Genomic DNA, 27,118 nt, shown 5'->3' on the forward strand with positions numbered 1-27,118 from the left:
CACGTCACAGTTTTGGAGGGAGTTCTGTCGTTTGATTGGTGCGTCCGTCAGTCTCTCTTCCGGGTTTCATCCCCAGTCTAACGGTCAAGCAGAGAGGGCCAATCAGACGATTGGTCGCATACTACGCAGCCTTTCTTTCAGAAACCCTGCGTCTTGGGCAGAACAGCTCCCCTGGGCAGAATACGCTCACAATTCGCTTCCTTCGTCTGCTACCGGGTTATCTCCGTTTCAGAGTAGTCTGGGTTACCAGCCTCCTCTGTTCTCATCCCAGCTTGCCGAGTCCAGCGTTCCCTCCGCTCAAGCGTTTGTCCAACGTTGTGAGCGCACCTGGAGGAGGGTGAGGTCTGCACTTTGCCGTTACAGGGCACAGACTGTGAGAGCCGCCAATAAACGCAGGATTAAGAGTCCAAGGTATTGTTGCGGCCAGAGAGTGTGGCTTTCCACTCGCAACCTTCCTCTTACGACAGCTTCTCGTAAGTTGACTCCGCGGTTCATTGGTCCGTTCCGTGTCTCCCAGGTCGTCAATCCTGTCGCTGTGCGACTGCTTCTTCCGCGACATCTTCGTCGCGTCCATCCTGTCTTCCATGTCTCCTGTGTCAAGCCCTTTCTTCGCACTCCCGTTCGTCTTCCCTCCCCCCTCCCGTCCTTGTCGAGAGCGCACCTATTTACAAGGTACATAAGATCATGGACATGCGTTCTCGGGGACGGGGTCACCAATACTTAGTGGATTGGGAGGGTTACGGTCCTGAGGAGAGGAGTTGGGTTCCGTCTCGGGACGTGCTGGACCGTTCACTCATTGATGATTTCCTCCGTTGCCGCCAGGATTCCTCCTCGAGTGCGCCAGGAGGCGCTCGGTGAGTGGGGGGTACTGTCATGTTTTGTCATTTATTATCTTGTCTTGTCCCTGTGCTTCCCATTCTATTCGTTTCCCTCTGCTGGTCTTATTAGGTTCTTTCCTTTTTTTCTATCCCTCTCTCTCCCCCTCCCTCTCTCACTCTCTCGCTCTCTCTTCTCTCTATCGTTCCGTTCCTGCTCCCAGCTGTTCCTATTCCCCTAATCAATCATTTAGTCTTCCCACACCTGTTCCCGATCCTTTCCCCTGATTAGAGTCCCTATTTCTTCCTTTGTGTTCCGTTCCTGTCCTGTCGGTTCCTTGTTTAGAATTCACCGTGCTGTGATTGTGTATCGCCCTGTCGTGTCGTGTTTTCCTCAGATGCTGCGTGGTGAGCAGGTGTCTGAGTCTGTCTGGTTCAAGTGCCTTCCCGAGGCAACCTGCTGTTCACCTGCTGTTCAAGATCGAGTCTCCAGTTTGTCCTCGTCATTTCGAGTGAAAGTTGTGTTTTTTTGATTGTATTTACTTTACTGGATTAAAGACTCTGTTTTCGCCAAGTCGCTTTTGGGTCCTCTTTCACCTGCATGACACAAGATTTCTGGCTCTCACAGACCTGTAACTTCTTCTTTAAGAGGCTCCTCTGTCCTCCACTCGTTACCTGTATTAATGGCACCTGTTTGAACTTGTTATCAGTATAAAAGACACCTGTCCACAACCTCAAACAGTCACACTCCAAACTCCAATATGGCCAAGACCAAATAGTTGTCAAAGGACACCAGAAACAAAATTGTAGACCTGCACCAGGCTGGGAAGACTGAATCTGCAATAGGTAAGCAGCTTGGTTTGAAGAAATCAACTGTGGGAGCAATTATTAGGAAATGGAAGACATAAAAGATCACTTATAAAATCACTCGATCTGGGGCTCCACGCAAGATCTCACCCCGTGGTGTCAAAATGATCACAAGAACGGTGAGCAAAAATCCCAGAACCACACGGGGGGACCTAGTGAATGACCTGCAGAGAGCTGGGACCAAAGTAACAAAGCTTACAATCAGTAACACACTACGCCGCCGGGGACTCAAATCCTGCAGTGCCAGACGTGTCCCTCTGCTTAAGCCAGTACGTGTCCAGGCCCGTCTGAAGTTTGCTAGAGAGCATTTGGATAATCCAGAAGAAGATTGGGAGAATGTCATATGATCAGACGAAACCAAAATATAACTTTTTGGTAAAAACTCAACTCGTCGGTTTTGGAGGACAAAGAATGCTGAGTTGCATCCAAAGAACACCATACCTACTGTGAAGCATGGGGGTGGAAACATCATGCATTGGGGCTGTTTTTCTGCAAAGGGACCAGGACGACTGATCCGTGTAAAGGAAAGAATGAATGGGGCCATGTGTCGTGAGATTTTGAGTGAAAACCTCCTTCCATCAGCAAGGGCATTGAAGATGAAACGTAGCTGGGTCTTTCAGCATGACAATGATCCCAAACACACCGCCCAGGCAATGAAGGAGTGGCTTCGTAAGAAGCATTTCAAGGTCCTGGAGTGGCCTAGCCAGTCTCCAGATCTCACCCCCATAGAAAATCTTTGGAGGGAGGTGAAAGTCCATGTTGCCCAGCAACAGCCCCAAAACGTCACTGCTCTAGAGTAGATCTGCATGGAGGAATGGGCCAAAATACCATCAACAGTGTGTGAAAACCTTGTGAAGACTTACAGAAAACGTTTGACCTCTGTCATTGCCAACAAAGGGTATATAACAAAGTATTGAGATAGACTTTTGTTATTGACCAAATACTTATTTTCCACCATAATTTGCAAATAAATTCATAAAAAATCCTACAATGTGATTTTCTGGATTTTTTCCCCTCATTTTGTCTGTCATAGTTGAAGTGTACCTATGATAAATATTACAGGCCTCTCTCATCATTTTAAGTGGGAGAACTTGCACAATTAGTGGCTGACTAAATACCTTTCTGCCCTGCTGTATCTGGGATTCTTCAAAGTAGCCACCCTTTTTGTAGGGGCTTCCACCTAATTTTGTATATGTCTTCATTTAAAACATAGTTTTTATAGACTAATAGCTTTGATTTGACACCCAATTTACCACGCTTCTATGAACTTTACATGTTGTTGCTCACGGGTCCTTTTAGATGGAAATGTCCCTAGCTTGCTAGATGTCTTTCTCCAGAGACCACAAAAGAAAAAGATTGGATCTTTTTTTCCTCCACAGTATCAACTCTTTCCAACACAAACGGAATAGATTCAATCAGAATGTCAAAGACCATGTTTACATACATGCCAATATCCTTTTATTATTCGGTATACTCAACTATTTTGTTTTTGAGTCGGCACATATAAACATCATATCCCATTTACAATAACCCCAAAAAGCTTGTAACCCGGTTATGAGAAACCCAGATAAGATGCATGCTATATACTGATCTTAGACGGGATACATTGGCATGCAACTATCTTATCCCGTTCACTGTTGTTTTTACGGTCTGCACAGGCTCAGTTTCTCGTATCATGGGTGTTGTGTGATCATGTTTTCATCTGACTGTCAAACAAATCACTTCAAAAAGTAGAAACTAACTCTAGCTGTTTGATCCACCATAATAATTCCACAATCATTTATTTAGTGGATACACCGTACTGGACCTTAAAGCCTACTTGCTATTTTCACCCCAAATTTAGACAACTTTCTGCTTATAATTTGTGACATTTGGGAGGCCATTGTTTGTCAACTATAGTTAGATATACGCAGCCTCTCTTCTGTCATAACTTGTTGCCCCAGAAGACTAAATAATGGAGTGATCACCAGAAAAGGGGTGATAGAATGAATGCATTATTTTACTTCGCAAGTCAGTTAAGAACAAATTCCTATTTTACAATGACGGCCTACCTGGGAACTGCCTTGTTCAGATGTTTACCTTGTCAGCTCAGGGATTTGATCTACCAACCTTTCTCTTTCTCTTTCACTAGGCTACCTGCCACCCCATTAGTGGTTCAAGTTAACACCAATTCTAGTTAACACATCTAGTTAACACTTTTAAATGTGTCTTTCTTTTAGGGACCAGGGAGAAATTGTGTAAGTCACACAGCCCTTATTTTAAGTGTTTCTAAAATCCCCCGTGGAAAAAAATGAAAGGTGGAAAAACGATTGGAAACATTTCACTGTTTGACGGCTATGTTTTATGGGTATTATGACTCATACTGTGGTAAGCTATTGCAGCTTTACCGCTGCGGGGCTCTATTTGGGACCAAATATTAAACTTTTGATCACTTTAAAACACTAAGTGAACTTGTCCAAATGCGTATGATATGACACCTTCAAATGGGGAACTAGATACAGTGCTTTCATTTCTAAACGGTAAAACAGATAACTTCGAATAAAATGTGACATTCTGTACTATACTATAGCTTCCTATAAAACACATTTGCTCTCAAATCCAAAATACTGGAGTAGACTATATCATCAAATTAAACGTTTTCGCTTCAATGTCCAATTAAAAACCGATGGGAACGTATAAAATGTTTACAAGGCGCGCGCATTACAACTATTCCTACTCCGGTCTCCCCATCCACGCGTATCAAGCCCCAAACGCGCTGTGAGTGCGTCGCTGACACTGCGCATGATATCACCGGAAACACCAATGCAGTCGACCTACCTGTAGCTTCGGTCCGCTCATACTCCAGCCAAGTGATAAACACGCGCGACAACACTTGACGAGAGAATCGACACTGGGAGTTTTACTTGTCAAACCCTCCTGAAATCCGCCCATCGGGACGTCCCACACTGGGGGGAGACTGGGGCAATGTAAGGGGAGTCGATTGCAACACCTGCAACTTCTCCAATCAGAAACCAGCTGGAGTGAAGAAACCAGCATATTTGCATGAAAAGTTAGTCAAATATCTCGCTATTTCCATTTTTTCCTTATACTCTCCTGAGCCTAATGGCCAATCATTTAAAGTAGTACAATTTTGTATCACTATATGTTGGCTAAACCTTGACATGATTAGACATGTCAATGATGTTGTCCCTTGGAAGGAACATGAGGTTTTGTCATGAGTTTCAGGCCATTTTGTAAGTGTGTGTATGAGAGAGAGTGTTAGAGGCTGTGTGAGAGAGGGGGCATGCAGGTCTGTGACAGTGGAATGGCCTAATTAATGAATTCATGAATTCATCATCTATCAGAGTTTGATGGCTGGGAACTGGTGCATCCTGGAAAACAGAACGTCAACCGGGTAACCATGACAACCATTGCTTGACTTGGGCAGGAGCTCACCAGGGCTTTGCCTGGAAACCCGACATTGAATTGCACAGAATTCTACATCAGGCAGAGATTAGTTTGAATAAGGAAAGTTTCCTCGCACAACCTCGCTACAAGCCAGAAGGTTGAATAAAATGACATTTTGCTGTACTTTACCAGTTGTTCATGCTGTTGGTCCTTTTGGCAGTAGACAATATATTCACAGGAAAGTATCACATCAACTTTTCAATGCGCTGGTAATGCATTCAAATTTCTATCAATGAGATAGCACCTAAATATGAACTGTTCCACCACCCAAAATGAGTACAAACATGTATTTCAGTCCAAGTCAAGCACTGATGACAACATTCTTCACGTTCCAGGCTGAGGTTCCAGCATGATAACTCTTGTCCTCATTTGTAGGAGTTGACATTGGCAAGGCAGATCTAATTTCATGCAATGCACCCGTTTCCTTATTTATGTGTGCGGTATTTTGAATCTTAGGGGTGAGTCATGTAGCCTCGCTCCATTCCCTGAGCCAATAATAACAAGTTAAAGGACCTTTCTCTGGGAACTAGCACGTTACAGCCTTTCATCGTCTGTGAGTTTATCTATCACCCTGTTCAGTCCAAATCACTGCCCTTTTTCAGTAGGTGAAAGCAACATGATGGAAAACTGACTTGGGGTCAGGGTCATGGTCAATTTGAATTGAAGGTAGTCAATTCAGGACTTTAATTTAAAAATGAATATGTTCTCAATCAGCTGAAAACGAGAAGCTATTTATGTCAGAATGTCATTATTTCATCATCACTTCCTGAATGAACTGCCTTCAACTCCCTCAAACAGGATTGGGGTCAATTCAGTCAGAGGGCTTGATAAACAGAGGGCTTGATAATCAATTGATTAGTTGAACGTGTTCGTGCTGGGCTGGAACAAAAATGTGCATCTCTTGCGAACAGAAACACTTTTCACTCCCTGAATTGGTTTACAAATAATTAATTGGTCCCCCCTGCTACCATATTCTCATGTCAGTGGTCATACTCGAAAGTGAAGGAAGGCAATTGTTTGAGAGTAATCAGACATCGATCCACTTTCCCTGATGTGACAAGTCGGTGTGTAAATTAAAAGGGATTTGAAACAACTGTTGCCTTTGAGAGGATGTGGGTGTGGTGCACTACGCCTCAAATACAGCCGACAAGTTGGATCATTTCTGAGACAGAAGTCAGATTGAGGGAACCCTTGCCAGAGCTACCAGTATGTGCATTGCAACACAACGATACATTTAGTCATTGACAGATATACCACTCTTGTGAGTAAGGTGCTTCACACACGATAAGCATCTTAGTCCTACAGAGTAGAGGGGGATGAGGTGAGGATGTTGATGGTGTTGAGTCAAAAGCATGTTTCTAATCAGTTGGAAATGTGAGAGGTGTGTTTAAAATGTGTGTGTGATGAGATTTCCTCATACTTCATCAGCCCTCCGCAGCTCCAGGAAGTCTAGAGCTAAAGTAAACAGTTCCCTCCCTTCGTTTGAAACATGCCAACATATTAACACAAGCGCAGTGACGGATTTAGGTAAAGGCCACATGGGCAGCCACCCAGGGCGGCATCTTGCCGAGGGCAGCCACCCAGGGCGGCATCTTGCCGAGGGCAGCCACCCAGGGCGGCATCTTGCCGAGGGCAGCCACCCAGGGCGGCATCTTGCCGAGGGCAGCCACCCAGGGCGGCATCTTGCCGAGGGCAGCCACCCAGGGCGGCATCTTGCCGAGGGCAGCCACCCAGGGCGGCATCTTGCCGAGGGCAGCCACCCAGGGCGGCATCTTGCCGAGGGCAGCCACCCAGGGCGGCATCTTGCCGAGGGCAGCCACCCAAGGCGGCATCTTGCCGAGGGCAGCCACCCAGGGCGGCATCTTGCCGAGGGCAGCCACCCAAGGCGGCATCTTGCCGAGGGCAGCCACCCAGGGCGGCATCTTGCCGAGGGCAGCCACCCAGGGCGGCATCTTGCCGAGGGCAGCCACCCAGGGCGGCATCTTGCCGAGGGCAGCCACCCAGGGCGGCATCTTGCCGAGGGCAGCCACCCAGGGCGGCATCTTGCCGAGGGCAGCCACCCAGGGCGGCATCTTGCCGAGGGCAGCCACCCAGGGCGGCATCTTGCCGAGGGCAGCCACCCAAGGCGGCATCTTGCCGAGGGCAGCCACCCAGGGCGGCATCTTGCCGAGGGCAGCCACCCAGGGCGGCATCTTGCCGAGGGGAGCCACCCAGGGCGGCATCTTGCCGAGGGCAGCCACCCAGGGCGGCATCTTGCCGAGGGCAGCCACCCAGGGCGGCATCTTGCCGAGGGCAGCCACCCAGGGCGGCATCTTGCCGAGGGCAGCCACCCAGGGCGGCATCTTGCCGAGGGCAGCCACCCAGGGCGGCATCTTGCCGAGGACGGCACAGGGTGCCCGCATTAAACAATTATAATGATAATAATAGAAAAATACATTCGGAATGGTGACATTTGCGCGATCGGTTTTCTATTGTACGTCACGTCAATGATATCATGTCACCGTGTGGGACTGTGGGTCAATTAACCTTGTCGGTGTGGTGGCCCTGATTCTAGTTTGTGAGCTAGACGGGCTACTGCCTGGGAAGGTCTCCCAGTCAGAAGTACAAGATGAGGAGGGGGTGGGGGGGGAAAGTTGACCTCAGGTCTCCCAGTCAGAAGTACGAGACGGGGAGGGGGGAAAGTTGACCTCAGGTCTCCCACTCAGAAGTACGAGACGGGGAGGGGGAAAGTTGACCTCAGGTCTCCCAGTCAGAAGTACGAGACGGGGAGGGGGAAAGTTGACCTCAGGTCTCCCAGTCAGAAGTACGAGACGGGGAGGGGGGAAAGTTGACCTCAGGTCTCCCAGTCAGAAGTACGAGACGGGGAGGAGGGGGAAGTTGACCTCAGGTCTCCCAGTCAGAAGTACGAGACGGGAGGGGGGGAAAGTTGACCTCAGGCCTCCCAGTCAGAAGTACGAGACGGGGAGGGGGGGAAAGTTGACCTCAGGTCTCCCAGTCAGAAGTACGAGACGGGGAGGGGGGGAAAGTTGACCTCAGGTCTCCCAGTCATAAGTACGAGACGGGGAGGAGGGGGAAGTTGACCTCAGGTCTCCCAGTCAGAAGTACGAGACGGGGGGGGGGAAAGTTGACCTCAGGTCTCACCTCTGGAAGCCCGTGGTAGGGGAGGAGGGGGAAGTTGACCTCAGGTCTCACCTCTGGAAGCCCGTGGTAGGGGGAGGAGGGGGAAGTTGACCTCAGGTCTCACCTCTGGAAGCCCGTGGTAGGGGGAGGAGGGGGAAGTTGACCTCAGGTCTCCCCTCTGGAAGCCCGTGGTAGGGGGAGGAGGGGAAGTTGACCTCAAGTCTCCCCTCTGGAAGCCCGTGGTAGGGGGAGGAGGGGGAAGTTGACCTCAGGTCTCACCTCTGGAAGCCCGTGGTAGGGGGAGGAGGGGGAAGTTGACCTCAGGTCTCACCTCTGGAAGCCCGTGGTAGGGGGAGGAGGGGGAAGTTGACCTCAGGTCTCACCTCTGGAAGCCCGTGGTAGGGGGAGGAGGGGGAAGTTGACCTCAGGTCTCCCCTCTGGAAGCCCGTGGTAGGGGAAGCCTAGCAAATAGCTATGCAATTTAGTTTGTGTGTTTCTTGTTTGAAATGCAATAGTGTAATAATCAGGGTCTCTTCTTTATAAGTGTGTTTTTCTATTTGTGTGATATACGAGTTGTGCAATTTAGTTTTATTTGTGTGTTTTTTGTTAGCAGTAGAGTAATAGTGTTATAGTTTGATCCTCTTTTTATTTGTATTTATATACTACTTTTTTTGCTTATTTTAATTTTACCCCCTTTTCTCCCCAATTTCGTGTTATCCAATTGTTAGTAATTACTATCTTGTCTCATCCCTACAACTGCCGTATGGGCTCGGGAGAGACGAAGGTCGAAAGCCATGCGTCCTCCAAAACACAACCCAACTAAGCCGCACTGCTTCTTAACACAGCGCGCATCCAACCCGGAAGCCAGCCGTGTCGGAGGAAACACTTGGTTAGCGTGCACTACACCCGGCCCGCCACAGGAGTCACTGGTGCATGACGAGACAAGGATATCCCTACCGGCCAAACCCTACCTAACGACGCAAGGCCAATTGTGCGTCGCCCCACGAACCTCCCGGTCGCGGCCAGCTGCGACAGAGCCTGGGCGCGAACCCAGTCTCTGGTGGCACAGCTAGAGCTGCGATGCAGTGTCCTAGACCACTGCGCCACCCGGGAGGCCCTTTGTTAGTTATTTTTGATATCTACGAGTGGGGGTGCAAGCTAGAACCGTCACTGTACACACACTCACACATTCTCACAGTTACACACACACACACACACACACACACACACACACACACACACACACACACACACACACACACACACACACACACACACACACACACACACACACACACACACACACACACACACACACACACACACACACACAGTTACCTGTTTACCATGTCAACTACCTGTTTACCATGTAATTTCTGGTGTGTAGTGGAGGGGCTTTTTTCATCACATTGGTACTATTTTCACAAGTATGTGATGACATTTCGAAACTCCAAACCTGTAACGCAGCTGGTCTTACATTCAAAACCTTTTATTGTGCATTCATTTGGTTTGTTTGTAGACATCAGTCCACCACACAACCATTTCATCCAAAATATACATGGCCTGTGAAATATAATGAGAACATTGGTTTAATCACCAAAACACAACATGATGAAATCTTCTCAATTTAGCTATTGTAATAGCTAGCAGTTAATCTATTGGGAAAAAATATTTGGTTTTACGTTACTGCATTGGTCAATGCAGTTTTAGTACTGCATGTTAGGTTAGGGTTAGTAGCAGGTTAGGGCTAGGGTTAGGAGCTAGTTAGTTGAAATGTTACTGATTGTCTGTAGAGCTTCTACATGGGTGGACTATCCAAATAAAGTGCTACCAAGTTTTGTACTAAGAGTTGTGAAAATGTACCACATACATGCATCAAAGTGCAAAACATATCTGGAAAGCGTACTGTAACCTGGATAGATGGAATTTCCATAGATTTCAGATTCAGAGATTCAGAGTGTTTAACAGTCACATGTACAGGGTTGCAGGTGTAATTGCAGGGTACTGTGTTTAATAGTCACATGTACAGGGTTGCAGGCGTGATTGCAGGGTACTGTGTTTAATAGTCACATGTACAGGGTTGCAGGTGTAATTGCAGGGTACCGTGTTTAATAGTCACATGTACAGGGTTGCAGGTGTGATTGCAGGGTACCGTGTTTAATAGTCACATGTACAGGGTTGCAGGTGTGATTGCAGGGCACAGTGTTTAACAGTCACATGTACAGGGTTGCAGGTGTGATTGCAGGGCACAGTGTTTAACAGTCACATGTACAGGGTTGCAGGTGTGATTGCAGGGTACCGTGTTTAATAGTCACATGTACAGGGTTGCAGGTGTGATTGCAGGGTACCGTGTTTAATAGTCACATGTACAGGGTTGCAGGTGTGATTGCAGGGTACCGTGTTTAATAGTCACATGTACAGGGTTGCAGGTGTAATTGCAGGGTACCGTGTTTAATAGTCACATGTACAGGGTTGCAGGTGTAATTGCAGGGCACAGTGTTTAATAGTCACATGTACAGGGTTGCAGGTGTAATTGCAGGGTACAGTGAAAATCTTAGGCTTTCAGCTCTAACATGCAGGACTAAGTGAAAAACAACAACAACAACAATATAAATATAACTATATACAGTTGAAGGCGGAGGTTTACTTACACCTTAGCCAAATACATTTCAATTCAGTTTTTCACAATTCCTGACATTTAATCCGAGTAAATATTCTATGTCTTAGGTCAGTTAGGATGTCAGGTCTGTTAGGACGTTTTACTGTGGATAAAGATACCTTTGTACCTGTTTCCTACAGCATCTTCACAAGGTCCTTTGCTGTTGTTCTGGGATTTATTTGCACTTTTCGCACCAAATTGCGTTCATCTCCAGGAGACAGAATGCGTCTCCTTCCTGAGCGGTATGACGGCTGTGTGGTCCCATGGTGTTTACACCTGCGCACTATTGTTTGTACAGATGAACGTGGTACCTTCAGGCATTTGGAAATTGCTCCCAAGGATGAACCAGACTTGTGGAGGTCTACAAATTTTTTTTCTGAGGTCTTGGCTGATTTCTTTATATTTTCCCATGATGTCAAGCAAAGAGGCACTGAGTTTGAAGGTAGGCCTTGAAATACATCCACAGGTACACCTCCAATTGACTCAAATGATGTCAATTAGCCTATCAGAAACTTCTAAAGTCAACTTTATTTATATAGCCTTTCTTACACCAGCTGATATATCAAAGCAGTGGAGTTCCCATAACATGTGATGCAGCCCGACAGTATGCTCTCGATGGTGCTCGAACACTGGGGACAGGACACATTAATTCAGCATCCTGAGGTTGAAGAGCTGCTGTCGTGGGTTCTTCGCAACGGTGTCCATGTGGTTAGAACATTTCAGCTTCTCTGAGATGTGTATACCACAGCCTTGTTGATGAGGAAGGGGGCGTGTCCAGCCTGGTTCCTCCTGAAGTCGACAGTCAGCTTGTTTTGCTAACGTTGAGGGAGAGGTTGTTTACCTGGCACCACGCTGTCCCTACCTCCTCCCCGTAGGCTGTCTCATCGTTGTTGGCAATCAGTCCTACTACTGTCGTGTTGTCAGCGAACTTGATGATGCAGCTGAAACTGTATGAGGCCACGCAGTCGTGGGTATACAGGGAGTACAGGAGGGGACTGAGGACACACCCTTGTGGACCGTGTTGAGGATCAGTGTCGAGGCGGTAATGTTGTCTACCTTCACCACCTGGTGGCGGCCTGTCAGGAAGTCCAGGACCCAGTTGCATAGGGAGGAGTTCAAACGCAGGGCTGTGAGCTTTGTGAAGTTCTTATAGGGCACTATGTTATTGAAGGCCGAGCTGTAGACGATTAACAGCATCCTCACCTATGCATTACTTTTGTCCAGGTGGGTAATGTGCAGTGTGATGGCGATTAAGACTTTGTGCCACTTGTCCTATTCAATTTGATATTTACACTAGACCTGGGTAAGGTGAACGGGGTCAAATATGTAAACTACTTTCACGTTTATTCCAATGGTTTCATCGTTCTGAGCAAAGTAAGTCGAGGGCAGCTCAAGGATTTGAAAGTATTTTACCGATGCAGTGAATTTTCAGGTTCAAAAGCACCACCTATTGGCCATTATATATATATACTGCTCAAAAAAATAAAGGGAACACTAAAATAACACATCCTAGATCTCAATGACTGAAATATTCTTATTAAATTTTTTTTCTTTACATAGTTGAATGTGCTGACAACAAAATTACACAAAAATGATCAATGGAAATCAAATTTATCAACCCATGGAGGTCTGGATTTGGAGTCACACTCAAAATTAAAGTGATGAAATGTAATGTCCTTTGATGTAATGTCCTGAAAACAAGTCAAAATGAGGCTCAATAGTGTGTGGCTTCCACGTGCCTGTATGACCAACCTACAACGCCTGGGCATGCTCCTAATGAGGTGGCGGATGGTCTCCTGAGGGATCTCCTCCCAGACCTGGACTAAAGCATCCGCCAACTCCTGGACAGTCTGTGGTGCAATGTGGCGTTGGTGGATGGAGTGAGACATGATTTCCCAGATGTGCTCAATTGGATTCGGGCCAGTCCATAGCATCAATGCCTTCCTCTTACATGAACTGCTGACACACTCCAGCCACATGAGGTCTAGCATTGTCTTGCATTAGGAGGAACCCAGGGCCAACCGCACCAGCATATGGTATCACAAGGGGTCTGAGGATCTCATATCGGTACCTAATGGCAGTCAGGCTACCTCTGGCGAGCACATGGAGGGCTGTGCGGCCCCCCAAAGAAATTCCACCCCACACCATGACTGACCCACCGCCAAACCGGTCATGCTGGAGGGAGCAGAACGTTCTCCACGGCGTCTCCAGACTCTGTCACGTCTGTCACATGTGCTCAGTGTGAACCTGCTTTCATCTGTGAAGAGCACAGGGCGCCAGTGGCGAATTTGCCAATCTTGGTGTTCTCTGGCAAATGCCAAACATCCTGCACGGTGTTGGGCTGTAAGCACAACCCCCATCTGTGGACGTCGGGCCCTCATACCACCCTCATGGAGTCTGTTTCTGACCATTTGAGCAGACACATGCACATTTGTGGCCTTTTTGCAGGGCTCTGGCAGTGTTGCTCCTGCTCCTCCTGCACAAAGGCGGAGGTAGCGGTCCTGATGCTGGGTTGTTGCCTTCCTACGGCCTCCTCCACGTCTCATGATGTACTGGCCTGTCTCCTGGTAGCGCCTCCATGCTCTGGACACTACGCTGACAGACACAGCAAACCGTCTTGCCACAGCACGCATTGATGTTCCATCCGGGATGAGTTGCACTACCTGAGCCACTTGTGTGGGTTGTAGACTCCGTCTCATACTACCACTAGAGTGAAAGCACCGCCAGCATTCAAAAGTGACCAAAACATCAGCCAGGAAGCATAGGAACTGAGAAGTGGTCTGTGGTCACCACCTGCAGAACCACTCCTTTATTGGGGGTGTCTTGCTAATTGTCTATAATTTCCACCTGTTGTCTATTCCATTTGCACAGCAGCATGTGAAATTTATTGTCAATCAGGGTTGCTTCCTAAGTGGACAGTTTGATTTCACAGAAGTGTGATTGACTTGGAGTTACATTGTGTTGTTTAAGTGTTCCCTTTATTTTTTTGAGCAGTGTATATATATATATACGTATATATCTATATATATACGTATATATCTATGTATATATATATATATATACACTCTCTCTCTCTCTCTCTCTCTCTCTGCTCTCTCTCTCTGCTCTCTCTCTCTCTCTGCTCTCTCTCTCTCTGCTCTCTCTTTGCTTTCTCTGCTCTCTCTCTGGTCTCTCTGCTCTCTCTCTGCTCTTTCTCTGCTCTCTCTCTGCTCTCTCTCTCTGCTCTCTCTCTGCTCTCTCTCTCTGCTCTCTCTGTGCTCTCTCTCTGCTCTCTCTCTCTGCTCTCTCTCTCTCTGTTCTCTCTCTCTGCTCTCTCTCTCTGCTCTCTCTGCTCTCTCTGCTCTCTCTCTCTGCTCTCTCTGCTCTCTCTGCTCTCTCTCTCTGCTCTCTCTCTCTGCTCTCTCTGCTCTCTCTGCTCTCTCTCTCTGCTCTCTCTCTCTCTGTCTCTGTCTCTGTCTCTGTCTCTCTCTCTCTCTGTGTGTGTGTGTGTTCCATAACAGAGATTTATAGTGACAGTTGACCCCAGAGAGATTAGGTTACAGTGTTCCCATGAGAAGAAGCAGTGTGAATGTACAGACATGCTATCTCATAGCCTCGCCTCATTGAGATGTCCATCAGCAGTGCTGTGAAGCTTAATGCCCCCCCTGTGAAAGGTTGGGGTCAAGACCATGTCAACTAGCATATCCATTCATCACGTCTGTTGAGTCTCCAGCCATCTCACTATCTGGCACCCTATTCCCCATACAGTGCACCACTTTTAGCCAGAGCCACATAACGCTGCTATTTGATATTGGAGTTTGTTTTACTGGGTTGATTGGTGTCAGTGGCACCGCTGTCATGTACCTGTGATTATAGCAATGCCCAGCTAGTATATTTGGTTCCTTGGAAGTTGTGGGATTATAGGTTTTTGGTTTCACATTGATTCTGGGAATGAAGCCAGTAGTTTCCTTTCAGGTAAGATTGAAAAAAAAATGTAAAAATTCTGAAAATTTTACTTGTTCTGGGAACGTAAATGTTTTTAATCGCAGGGAGGTTCTGAGAACGTTTTACTATGGTTCCAGGAGGGTTCTGAGAACATTTTACTATGGTTCCCTGAAAGATTTCCTGGAAGGTTTTATTAAATCCCAAATCAAATTGTATTTGTCACATACACATGGTTAGCAGATGTTAGTGCGAGTGTAGCGAAATGCTTGTGCTTCTAGTTCCGACAATGCAGTAATAACCAACAAGTAATCTAGCTAACAATTCCAAAACTACTACCTTATAGACACAAGTGTAAGGGGATAAAGAATATGTACATAAGATATATGAATGAGTGATGGTACAGAGCGGCATAGGCAAGATACAGTAGATGGTATTGAGTGCAGTATATACATATGAGATGAGTATGTAATCACAGTGGCATAGTTAAAGTGGCTAGTGATACATGTATTACATAAGGATGCAGTAGATGATATAGAGTACAGTATATACGTATACATATGAGATGAATAATATAGGGTATGTAAACATTATATTAGGTAGCATTGTTTAAAGTGGCTAGTGATATATTTTACATCATTTCCCATCAATTCCCATTATTAAAGTGGCTGGAGTTGAGTCAGTGTGTTGGCAGCAGCCACTCAATGTTAGTGGTGGCTGTTTAACAGTCTGATGGCCTTGAGATAGAAGCTGTTTTTCAGTCTCTCGGTCCCAGCTTTGATGCACCTGTACTGACCTCACCTTCTGGATGATAGCGGGGTGAACAGGCAGTGGCTCGGTGGTTGTTGTCCTTGATGATCTTTATGGCCTTCCTGTGACATCGGGTGGTGTAGGTGTCCTGGAGGGCAGGTAGTTTGCCCCCGGTGATGCGTTGTGCAGACTCACTACCCTCTGGAGAGCCTTACGGTTGTGGGCGGAGCAGTTGCCGTACCAGGCGGTGATACAGCCCGACAGGATGCTCTCGATTGTGCATCTGTAGAAGTTTGTGAGTGCTTTTGGTGACAAGCTGAATTTCTTCAGCCTCCTGAGGTTGAAGAGGCGCTGCTGCGCCTTCATCACGATGCTGTCTGTGTGGGAGGACCAATTCAGTTTGTCTGTGATGTGTACGCCGAGGAACTTAAAACTTACTACCCTCTCCACTACTGTTCCATCGATGTGGATAGGGGGGTGTTCCCTCTGCTGTTTCCTGAAGTCCACAATCATCTCCTTAGTTTTGTTGACGTTGAGTGTGAGGTTATTTTCCTGACACCACACTCCGAGGGCCCTCACCTCCTCCCTGTAGGCAGTCTCGTCGTTGTTGGTAATCAGCCTACCACTGTTGTGTCGTCCGCAAACTTTATGATTGAGTTGGAGGCGTGCGTGGCCACGCAGTCGTGGGTGAACAGGGAGTACAGGAGAGGGCTCAGAACGCACCCTTGTGGGGCCCCAGTGTTGAGTGCTGCGGGGCGGTAGTCAGTTAGCTCAGTTACCTTAGCTTTCTTAGGAACAGGAACAATGGTGGCCCTCTTGAAGCATGTGGGAACAACAGACTGGAATAGGGATTGATTGAATATGTCCGTAAACACACCAGCCAGCTGGTCTGCGCATGCTCTGAGGGCGCGGCTGGGGATGCCGTCTGGGCCTGCAGCCTTGCGAGGGTTGACACGTTTCAATGTTTCAATGTTTTCAATGTTTTCCTCACGTCGGCTGCAGTGAAGGAGAATGGAAATGATAGTTTATTCAAAGGTATGACTTAATAAACACTGCTAGCTTAATTTGGGTTAACTGCTTTGAACTCTAAGCACAGATAGGACACATGGAAATGAATTTGCTTAAGTATTAATCATGCAAGCACAATTTCTTTGCGCAGTGAGATTTTTGTAACTCATGCAACGCTGTTCATTTTAGTCTGTTCAAACAGACCCCATTTCAAAGGAAACAGGCACTTATTAAGATCCAAACAGTGGGTGCTGCCAACATACCTGAACACACTTAACAAAGTGGAGGATAGAGAGTTTTGTTGATGCTGAGAACGGACTGTATACGTTTTTAAATAACATCCGTTATTTTAATAGAACCATGAGGAAACTTGTAGGAAACGTTATGCTGAAGTACTGAAATTCCCACAGAAGAATGTTTTTTCTTAACTTTCTAGGAACAATTTGAGAACATTACTTTAAATAGAACCACGAGGAAACCTGTAGGAAACGTTATGCTGAAGGACTGAAATTCCCACCATATGGTTCTCAGAACGTTATGTGCTAGCTGGGTGTTCTCCTTTCAATTAAAAACTATATGAGGATGTCACTAACTGACCTGATGTTATTTCTCAAAGTGTGAATTCCTACAGTGTGTGTGTGTTTAAAATAGCTGACCCTTACAGGGAGGAGACAGGAAGGCTGGCTTGCAAAATGGTCTTCAAGTGCAGAATAGTTTATTTACAAGTACAGTGAAAGGATGACGAAAGACAAAAAATGACACGTAGGCTTAAAATCCCAACAGGAAATTGACTTGCTTACAGATCTTAGCTGAATAAACTTTTCAAGACAATTACACAGCTACATACAAATGCCAAGGTGGTATGTCACAGCCCAAAGAAGTATGTGCATTAGGCCTATAGCCTGTCGCTTCCACAGCCTGCTGAAATACAATAACGGCTATATTTTCTTAAACCTCATAACAGGAAAGTATCTCAATGATATAAAAAAAATGAATACATAATAACGTATTTGATTCTGTACACGGATTGATCGTATTTCCAGTTGTACAGTATATTTCCAATCCAAAACTGCATCAACACTGAGCCTTTCATCCAAAGTAAAATATATATATATATATCTTTACCATCTCCATTTAAACATTTACTGTGCTTTCTATGCACTTTGAGATTATTTTCTGTAATGAAAAGCGCTAAACAAGTTAAATGTATTATTATTGACCTTCAGTATTGATATAAATCAATACAGAGACACAATAACAATCATAATGTAATCGTAGTTAAATACAGTGTTCATAGAATGCTCTGGCAGAAAGGATGGAAAACTCTCTACGGCTCTGGACCCAGTTCCCCAAAAGCATCTTAAGGCTCAATGGTTCTAACGATGAATTTAGCCTTAAGATGCATTTGTAAAACCAGGCTCCAGTCTTCCAATGAAGTCACACCAGTAACTGCGCACCTCTGGACAAGGATTCCGCTTGGCAGAGCGGATCAGAACCAGGAGCTAACCGTGGGTATCAAATGTTTGTTAGACAGCTAAACAACGACAACAAATACTTGCCACCGGCTTTCTGAATAAATGTAGGCTACGGAGGTAACTTCCACCTCTGTTTCCTCCTGAGGTGTAGTGCCACCTCTCTGTTTCCTCCTGAGGTGTAGTGCCATCTCTCTGTTTCCTCCTGAGGTGTAGTACCATCTCTCTGTTTCCTCCTGAGTTGTAGTACCATCTCTCTGTTTCCTCCTGAGGTGTAGTACCATCTCTCTGTTTCCTCCTGAGGTGTAGTACCATCTCTCTGTTTCCTCCTGAGGTGTAGTACCATCTCTCTGTTTCCTCCTGAGGTGTAGTGCCACCTCTCTGTTTCCTCCTGAGGTGTAGTACCATCTCTCTGTTTCCTCCTGAGGTGTAGTGCCATCTCTCTGTTTCCTCCTGAGGTGCAGTACCATCTCTCTGTTTCCTCCTGAGGTGTAGTGCCATCTCTCTGTTTCCTCCTGAGGTGTAGTGCCACCTCTCTGTTTCCTCCTGAGGCGTAGTGAGTTAATATTGATAAACACTAAAACAAATGGACCATTAATTGTCTATGCAGAGGTTTAAATCGCACATTACACAGTATCAATGAATCTAAGCTTTAGTCCAGTCCACCCCCCAACCCCCACAAAACATATAAAATGTATTTAGTCACTCTGTGTTTTCATAATTTTTCTTCATTTCACAAAAGGCTGAATTTATCTCACCGGAGAAAGCATCTGAGTGAGCGAAACAGCGCTCCCCTTTCTCTGTATGTGTAGGCCATCTAGTTCATGCAGTCTGGTCAAAAAGAGTATGACATTTTTTGCCACCTGTAGAATTGAATGCAAGGGAAGCCAGCGAGCATTTGGCTTCCTTTGATAAAAACAAGTATAAAATAATAGCCAATCAGCGAGTGAGCTAAACTGAGTGAGCTCAACTGTGATTGGTCCTGGTGCACCAAAAAAAAGTGTAAAGGGAAGCCAGTTTGGATTTGGCTTCGCTCCTATCATATTGCATCGAGATAAATATGTAAATGACAGAAACAACTTGAATTGTTGCATCTGTAGGAGGAAGGTATATAGTATATATCTTATCTTTATGTACATATTCTTTATCCCTTTACACTTGTGTGTATAAAGTAGTAGTTTTGGAATTGTTAGGTTAGATTACTCGTTGGTTATTACTGCATTGTCGGAACTAGAAGCACAAGCACAAGCATTTCGCTACACTCGCATTAACATCTGCTAACCATGTGTATGTGACAAATACATTTGATTTGATTTGATTTTAGTAAGCTTGGAATGTGTTGAGTGCAGGGAAGCATGCCAGCATGCCAGCTTAGTGGAGTCTGTCACTAGCACAGTCAGTGTAGTCAGCTCAGCTATCCCCATTGTCTGTGCCTCGATCTAGGTTGGGAAAAACTAAACATGGCGGTGTTCGCCTTAGCAATCTCACTGGAATAAAGACCACCTCCATTCCTGTCATTATTGAAAGAGATTGTGATATCTCACATCTCAAAATAGGGCTACTTAATGTTAGATCCCTCACTTCCAAGGCAGTTATAGTCAATGAGCTAATTACTGATCATAATCTTGATGTGATTGGCCTGACTGAAACATGGCTTAAGCCTGATGAATTTACTGTGTTATATGATGCCTATCCTCCCGGTTACACTAGTGCATCCTGGCAAGGCGGAAGTGTTGTTAACATTTACAATAGCAAATTTCAATTTACACAAAAAACGGTTGAGTTTTCGTCTTTTGAGCTTCTAGTCATGAAATCTATGCAGTCTACTCAATCACTTTTTATAGCTACTGTTTACAGGCCTCCTGGGCCACATACAGAGTTCCTCACTGAGTTCCCTGAATTCCTATTGGACCTTGTAGTCATAGCAGATAATGTTCAACATTTTGGTGACTGTAATATTCACATTTAAAAGTCCACAGACCCACTCCAAAAGGCTTTCAGAGCCATCATCGACTCAGTGGATTTTGTCCAACATGTCTCCGAAGCTACTCACTGACCGTCATATTCTGGACTTAGTTTTGTCCCATTGAATAAATGTTGTGGATCTTAATGTTTTTCCTCATCATCCTGGACCACCATTTTATTACGTTTGCAATCACAACAAATATTCCACTCAGACCCCAACCAAGGATAATCAAAAGCTGTGCTATAAATTCTCAGACAACCCAAAGATTCCTAGATGACCTTCCAGACTCCCTCTGCCTACCCAAGGACATCAGAGTACAAAAATCAGTAAACCACCGACTGAGGAACTCAATGTAACCTTGCGTAATACCCTAGATGCAGTCGAACCCCTAAAAGCGAAAAACATTTGTCATAAGAAACTAGGTCCCTGGTATACAGAAAATACCCGAGCCCTGATGCAAACTTCCAGAAAATTGGAACGGAAATGGAGCTACACTAAATTGGAACTCTTCCGACTAGCTTGGAAAGACGGTACCGTGCAATATCGAAGAGCCCTTACTGCTGCTCCATCATCCTATTTTTCTAACTTAATTAAGGAGAAAAAGAACAATCAAAAATGTATTTTTGATACTGTCATAAAGCAGCAGCATTCCTAAAGAGAGGATGACTCTCACTTCAGCAGTGATACATTCATGAACTTCTTTGACGAAAAGATCATGTTCATTAGAAAGTAAATTACGGACTCCTCTTTAAATCTGCATATTTCTCCAAAGCTCAGTTGTCCTGAGTCTGCAGAACACTGCCAGGACCTAGGATCAAGGGAGACACTCAAGTTTTTTAATACTATATCTCTTGACACATTAATGAAAATAGTCATGGCCTCAAAACCTTCAAGCTGCATACTGGACCCTATTCCAACTAAACTACTGAGAGCTGCTTCCTGTGCTTGGCCCTCCTATGTTGAACATAATAAAGGGCTCTCTATCCACCGGATGTGTACCAAACTCACTAAATGTGGCAGTAATAAAGCCTCTCTTGAAAAAGACAAACCTTAACCCAGAAAATATAAAAACGTATTATCGTGTCTTCCATTCCTCTCAAAAATGGTAGAAAATGTTCCTCACTGCCTTCCTGAAGACAAATAATGTATACGAAATGCTTCAGTCTGGTTTTAGACCCCATCATAGCACTGAGCCTGCACTTGTGAAGGTGGTATATGACCTTTTAATGGCGTCAGACCGAGGCTCTGCATCTGTCCTCGTGCTCCTAGACCTTAGTGCTGCTTTTGATACCATCGATCACCACAATCTTTTGGAGAGATTGGAAACAATACACAGCTGTACATTTCGATGAAACATGGTGAAGCCCTCCCTGGAAGCCTGTGTTTAAGACATAAGGAAGTGGATGGTGGCAAATGTTCTACTTTTAAACTCAGACAAAACAGAGATGCTTGTTCTTGGTCCCAAGAAACAAATAGATCTTCTGTTGAATCTGACAATTAATCTTAATGGCCGTACAGTCGTATCAAAAAAAAACTTGTGAAGGACCTCTGCGTTACTCTGGACCCTGATCTCTCTTTTAACGAACATATTAAGACTGTTTCAACGACAGCTTTTTTCCATCTACGTAACATTGCAAAAATCAGAAACTTTCTATCCAAAAATGATGCAGAAAAATGTATGGGCTTGCTCCTAGCTATCTTTCCGATTTGGTCCTGCCGTACATACCTACACGTACGCTACAGTTACAAGATGCGGGCCTCCTTACTGTCCCTACAAGTTCTCAGCAAACAGCTGGAGGCAGGACTTTCTCCTATAGAGCTCCATTTTTATGGAATGGTCTGCCTATCCATGAGACCTTATGTAATGGTCTGCCTATCCATGTGACCTTATGTAATGGTCTGCCTATCCACCTCTAAGTCTTGATTGAAGACTTATCTCTTTTGTAGGTCCTATGATTGAGTGTAGTCTGGCCCAGGAGTGGGAAGGTGAACGGAAAGGCTCTGGAGCAACGAACCGCCCTTGCTGTCTCCGCCTGGCCGGTTCCCCTCTCTCCACTGGGATTCTCTGCCTCTAACCCTATTACAGGGGCTGAGTCACTGTTTTACTGGTCCTCTCCCATGCTGTCCCTAGGAGGGGTACGTCACTTGAGTGGGTTGAGTCACTGACGGGATCTTCCTGTCTGGGTTGGCGCCCCTCCTTGGGTTCGTGCCGTGGGGGAGATCTTTGTGAGCTATACTCGGCCTTGACTCAGAAGAGTAAGTTGGTGGTTGAAGAGATCCCTCTAGTGGTGTGGGGGCTGTGATTTGGCAAAGTGGGTGGGGTTATATCCTTCCTGTTTGGCCCTGTCCGGGGGTGTCCTCGGATGGGGCCACAGTGTCTCCTGACCCCTCCTGTTTTAGCCTCCGCAATCGTTTATGTGTCGGGGAGATAGGGTCAGTCTTATATTTGGAGTATTTCTCCTGTCTTATCCGGTGTCCTGTGTGAATTTAAGTCTGCTCTCTCTAATTCTCTCTGTCTTTTTCTCTCTGTTTCTCTTTCTCTCTCTTTCTCTCGGAGGACCTGAGGCGACCATGCCTCAGAACTACCTCGCCTGATGACTCCTTGCTGTCCACAGTCTACCTGGTTGTGCTGTTGCTCCAGTTTCAACTGTTCTGCCTGCGGCTATGGAACCATTGCCTGTTCACCGGACGTGCTACCTTGTCCCAGACCTGCTTTTTAAAACTTTCTAGAGACAGCAGGTGCGGTAGAGATACTCTGAATGATCGGCTATGAAAAGCCAACTGACATTTACTCCTGAGGTGCTGACCTGTTGCACCCTCTACAACCACTGTGATTATTATTATCTGACCCTGCAGTTCATCTATGAACATTTGAACATCTTGGCCATGTTCTCTTATAATCTCCACCCGGCACAGCCAGAAGAGGACTGGCCACCCCTCATAGCCTGGTTCCTCTCTAGGTTTCTTCCTAGGTTCTGGCCTTTCTGGTGAGTTTTTCCTAACCACCGTACTTCTACACCTGCATTGCTTGCTGTTTGGGGCTTTAGGCTGGGGTTCTGTACAGCACTTTGCTGTTTGGGGCTTTAGGCTGGGTTTCTGTACAGCACTTTGCTGTTTGGGGCTTTAGGCTGGGTTTCTGTACAGCACTTTGAGATATCAGCTGATGTCAGATCATGTCCGGTGAGATTTTAACTCTGAGAATTAGAACCTAACTCTAGCTAACCTTGACTATGAAAGGAAGTTAGGCTAGCGAGCAATCATTTTAGCCAGGTAGCCTGGGACTGTATGACAGAGTCATAGACCATTTTGTCAACATGAGAGAGGAGGATGGCATTGGTGTTTCTCTACAAGAAGGGTGAGTCAATATGTCTTTTCTACACACGCACACACACACACACACACACACACACACACACACACACACACACACACACACACACACACACACACACACACACACACACACACACACACACACACACACACACACACACACACACACACACACACACACACACACACACACACAGAGAAATCAGGACCCTGGACAGTCACCATATTTAGCTTACGTGGATTAGACTAAACTTGTTCTTGGTATCTTTTAGTTGTCACTGTATTAGACTAAGCATAGTTGATTTGATGATGTTGAAGTTGAAATGGTGCTCGAATAGTGAAGGCAGCTCCTGTTTTCTTGCGACTTGCGGTAACTCTCTGTGGTTCTAAAAAAAACAGTTTAGTGGTCCGAAAATGTGGGAAACATTAACTTCCTGGCCGTGCTGTAGGTTATGTAACTGTTTGTTACATGCAATATGCTCTGTGGACTTCACCAGACAGATGTTGCTCTCCGGTTTTGTGATGAAACAAAACTGTGGTTGAATTTATTCTGCCACTGTGTCTTCTTACTGTCTCAGCCTTTAGGCCTATATACCACAGTCGCAAGGCACATGAACTAACAGGTTATAGAGAAAACAAGGCAATTATCACAACAGATAGGTTGTAATATGGCTTTTTTTCCCCCTGGCCTGGCTTCCCCAGTGATTTGACCCAGGCACCGCTACTGCAGCCTTGTCTGCGACCACAGACCCATACTACAAATGTCGTTTGAGGAGTTAGCGAGATAACTTTGGTCAACTCTTGAGTTCAACTCGAGATAACTGGTACCATGAATGTGACTCACCTTTGTAGCCAGGTACATTTATATGTCAACGAATCCTTCAGATCTGCTCCAGAGAAGAAGAGAAGACTATCTCAGGGCGAAGCACATTTGAATTCGGAATGAACTATCTGAGCCACGAGTTGTGGACCAATAAAACCGGATTCCTCTAGGAAAGATTGCTTCATCATCCAATCCATTTCAGGAAGGCAACTGATTAAATATTTTATTAAACAAATGTTTTTATGTGTTCAAAAATCACGTTACACATTTTGTAATGACAATGCATTTCAAACTTCACGCACATTTTACGTTTGTATGACTTAATACAATTATTTTACTGATAGGAGTGGGGAAGAAATGTGCTCGTGCATTTGGCAACTTCGCCAAAGTACTACAATAAAGATGGCACTTCTAAAAGTATTTTTCACACATTAATGAATTTGCCAGATAACCTTTCCTTTATTTTGATTTCGGCACCAATGAAAAAGTTGCACTGACTTAGCAATGGATTCATGTTTCAGCATTGTCTCAATTTATTAACTAGGCAAGTCCTCTTTAATATCTTTAACTCTCTGCATTTTTACACAATAATCATTTTCCTATTTCTATCAGTTGTTTGTAGTTCTGGAAGCGATGCTTCTCTCAAAGCCTGAAGATGGCGCTCTTTATACACGTGAGCCTCTCAACCTGGATGCCTGTGTGTGTGCGTTTGCGTGTGTGTGTGTGTGCGCGCGCGAGTGTGCGTGCGTGTGTATTAGCTACAGACCGGGCGAGCTGCCTAGCCTGCCTCTCCAGCGCTCTTGCCTCCCGTTGCTGTGCATCGCTCCAGTCTATTGCTTTGTAGTCTAACACCGCTTCGCCGCTTCCTCCTCTCCCCGCCTATGCCTCTCCCTCTCCCGGTCAGCATCCAGCGAATGGTCAGTCCACCCCCTGACCACCTGCAGGGAACGGTGAAAGAGAAGCTCCGTTCTGAGTACACTGCGGACTGCTGAAAGCTGCCAAAGGAAGACGTGGATATAAGTGCCGTTGTTGACGTTACCGGTGATTGTATTTTGGTAAGTGCAAAGTCATCCCGCTTTACCGTGTTTTAGTTTCCCTCCCTCATCCTCTTCCATCTTGTCACACAGTGAGGAGCGGGAGATGAGATGCTCTAGCCTGGCAGAGGACCAATATGAGCCAGGGTGTTTTCAATGCGTACCGTTATGCAGTTGCAGATCGTGCATGAATCCTATTTTTACGCAGTTGAAGCGGCTATATGGAGTAGTTTAAAGATGAAAGAGACTCGTTATAAACGCTAAGTTGATAATAGAATAAATTGTAAATAAGAATTTCTTCTTAACTGACTTACCTAGTTTAATAAAGGTAAAATAAAAAATAGGTTTATAGACAGTCATGTAGATTACATTAGGAACCGTGGTCATGGGGGAAGCCGTTAAATTCCGACGGTGCTGAGCTCGCTCACCCTAGACTATTTTGCGCGTGTGGATTTGGCTCGAGTTCAGTATACCGACTGACCCACATTTAGTTTACCGTTAACGGCGCGTGAGGCATATATAGAGAGAGAGACCAAATGTAAACAATAGCAGATTCACACATAGCAGTATACCCGTTTGATATTGTTCTACAATGAATACTGTTTTTTTAAGTAGCCTAACATACGTTGGAGATTAATCAAAATCTAAAACAAAACAATGCATCTGCAAATACAGGCGTGGAAACAGAAGGAAAGAGATGGATGGTGTTTGGGGTGGTGATAAAACCAGGGAGAAATGTGAATTCTCCCATTCTCCGTTTCTCACACTCCTGTCTTGGTTTAATCGATAGCTGTGGCGGGCGTAAGGGAGGGGTTTGTATGGGCAGTATTTTGACTTTGGAATGGAGAAGAGGAAGAGGGTGGGGGTAATGTTCGGAATTTCCATCTGTGCATAGATGTGTACCCAGGAGCATTTGTTTTGTTAAGATACCTCTGGTTAACCAATTTCAAATAATATTCTTAGTGTATTATTTAAGTACCAACAGCAAGAACACATTTGGCAACACCGACAAAGAGCTCTTTGTCGAACCTCAAAAGTGTCCATTAACTCAAAGTCCAGTTTCTCACACACACACACACACACACACACACACACACACACACACACACACACACACACACACACACACACACACACACACACACACACACACACACACACACACACACACACACACACACACACACACACACACACACACACACACTAGGGTACTGAGCTGAATCGCTCCTCTTTTGATTTTATTTCGATTTTGATATAACCTTTATTTAACTAGGTAAATCAAGAGCAAATTCGTATTTACAATGTTGGCCTACCAAGAGGCAAAAGATCGCCTGCGGGAATGGGGGCTGGGATAAAACTAAATAAAGTAGGAGACATTAGGAGACACCAGAACATTACGGAAAGAGAGCTCTAAGACAACAACACAACATGGTAGCAACACAATCTGACAACACAACATGACAACACAACATGGTAGCAACAAACAACATGACAACCCAACTTGGTAGCAGCACAACATGACAACACAGCATGGTAGCAACACAACATGACAACACAGCATGGTAGCAACACAACATGACAACACAGCATGGTAGCAGCACAACATGACAACACAGCATGGTAGCAGCACAACATGACAACACAGCATGGTAGCAGCACAACATGACAACACAACATGACAACACAACATGACAACACAGCATGGTAGCAGCACAACATGACAACACAGCATGGTAGCAGCACAACATGACAACACAGCATGGTAGCAACACAACATGACAACACAGCATGGTAGCAACACAACATGACAACACAGCATGGTAGCAACACAACATGACAACACAACATGACAACACAGCATGGTAGCAACACAACATGACAACACAGCATGGTAGCAACA

At 45.5% G+C, this 27,118-nt stretch overlaps 1 protein-coding gene across 2 annotated transcripts in view; it reads right to left on the bottom strand.

The window, feature by feature from the left end:
- Positions 1–4,579, bottom strand: part of LOC124039482 — a 41,151-nt gene extending 36,572 nt beyond the window's left edge. The window contains exon 1 of one of the 2 annotated variants that reach the window (XM_046355493.1): positions 4,500–4,579. Coding sequence is in view for 1 of the 2 variants with exons in the window: in XM_046355492.1 (XP_046211448.1) it covers positions 4,500–4,520 (21 nt within the window). In the remaining variant the exon portion in view is untranslated. The remainder of the gene's footprint in view (positions 1–4,499) is intronic. The other variant, XM_046355492.1, reaches the window with a different exon arrangement.
- Between the last annotated feature and the right edge of the window lie 22,539 nt (positions 4,580–27,118).

Source organism: Oncorhynchus gorbuscha, linkage group LG07 (genome assembly GCF_021184085.1).
Source record: "Oncorhynchus gorbuscha isolate QuinsamMale2020 ecotype Even-year linkage group LG07, OgorEven_v1.0, whole genome shotgun sequence".
Classification (NCBI taxonomy): domain Eukaryota; kingdom Metazoa; phylum Chordata; class Actinopteri; order Salmoniformes; family Salmonidae; genus Oncorhynchus; species Oncorhynchus gorbuscha.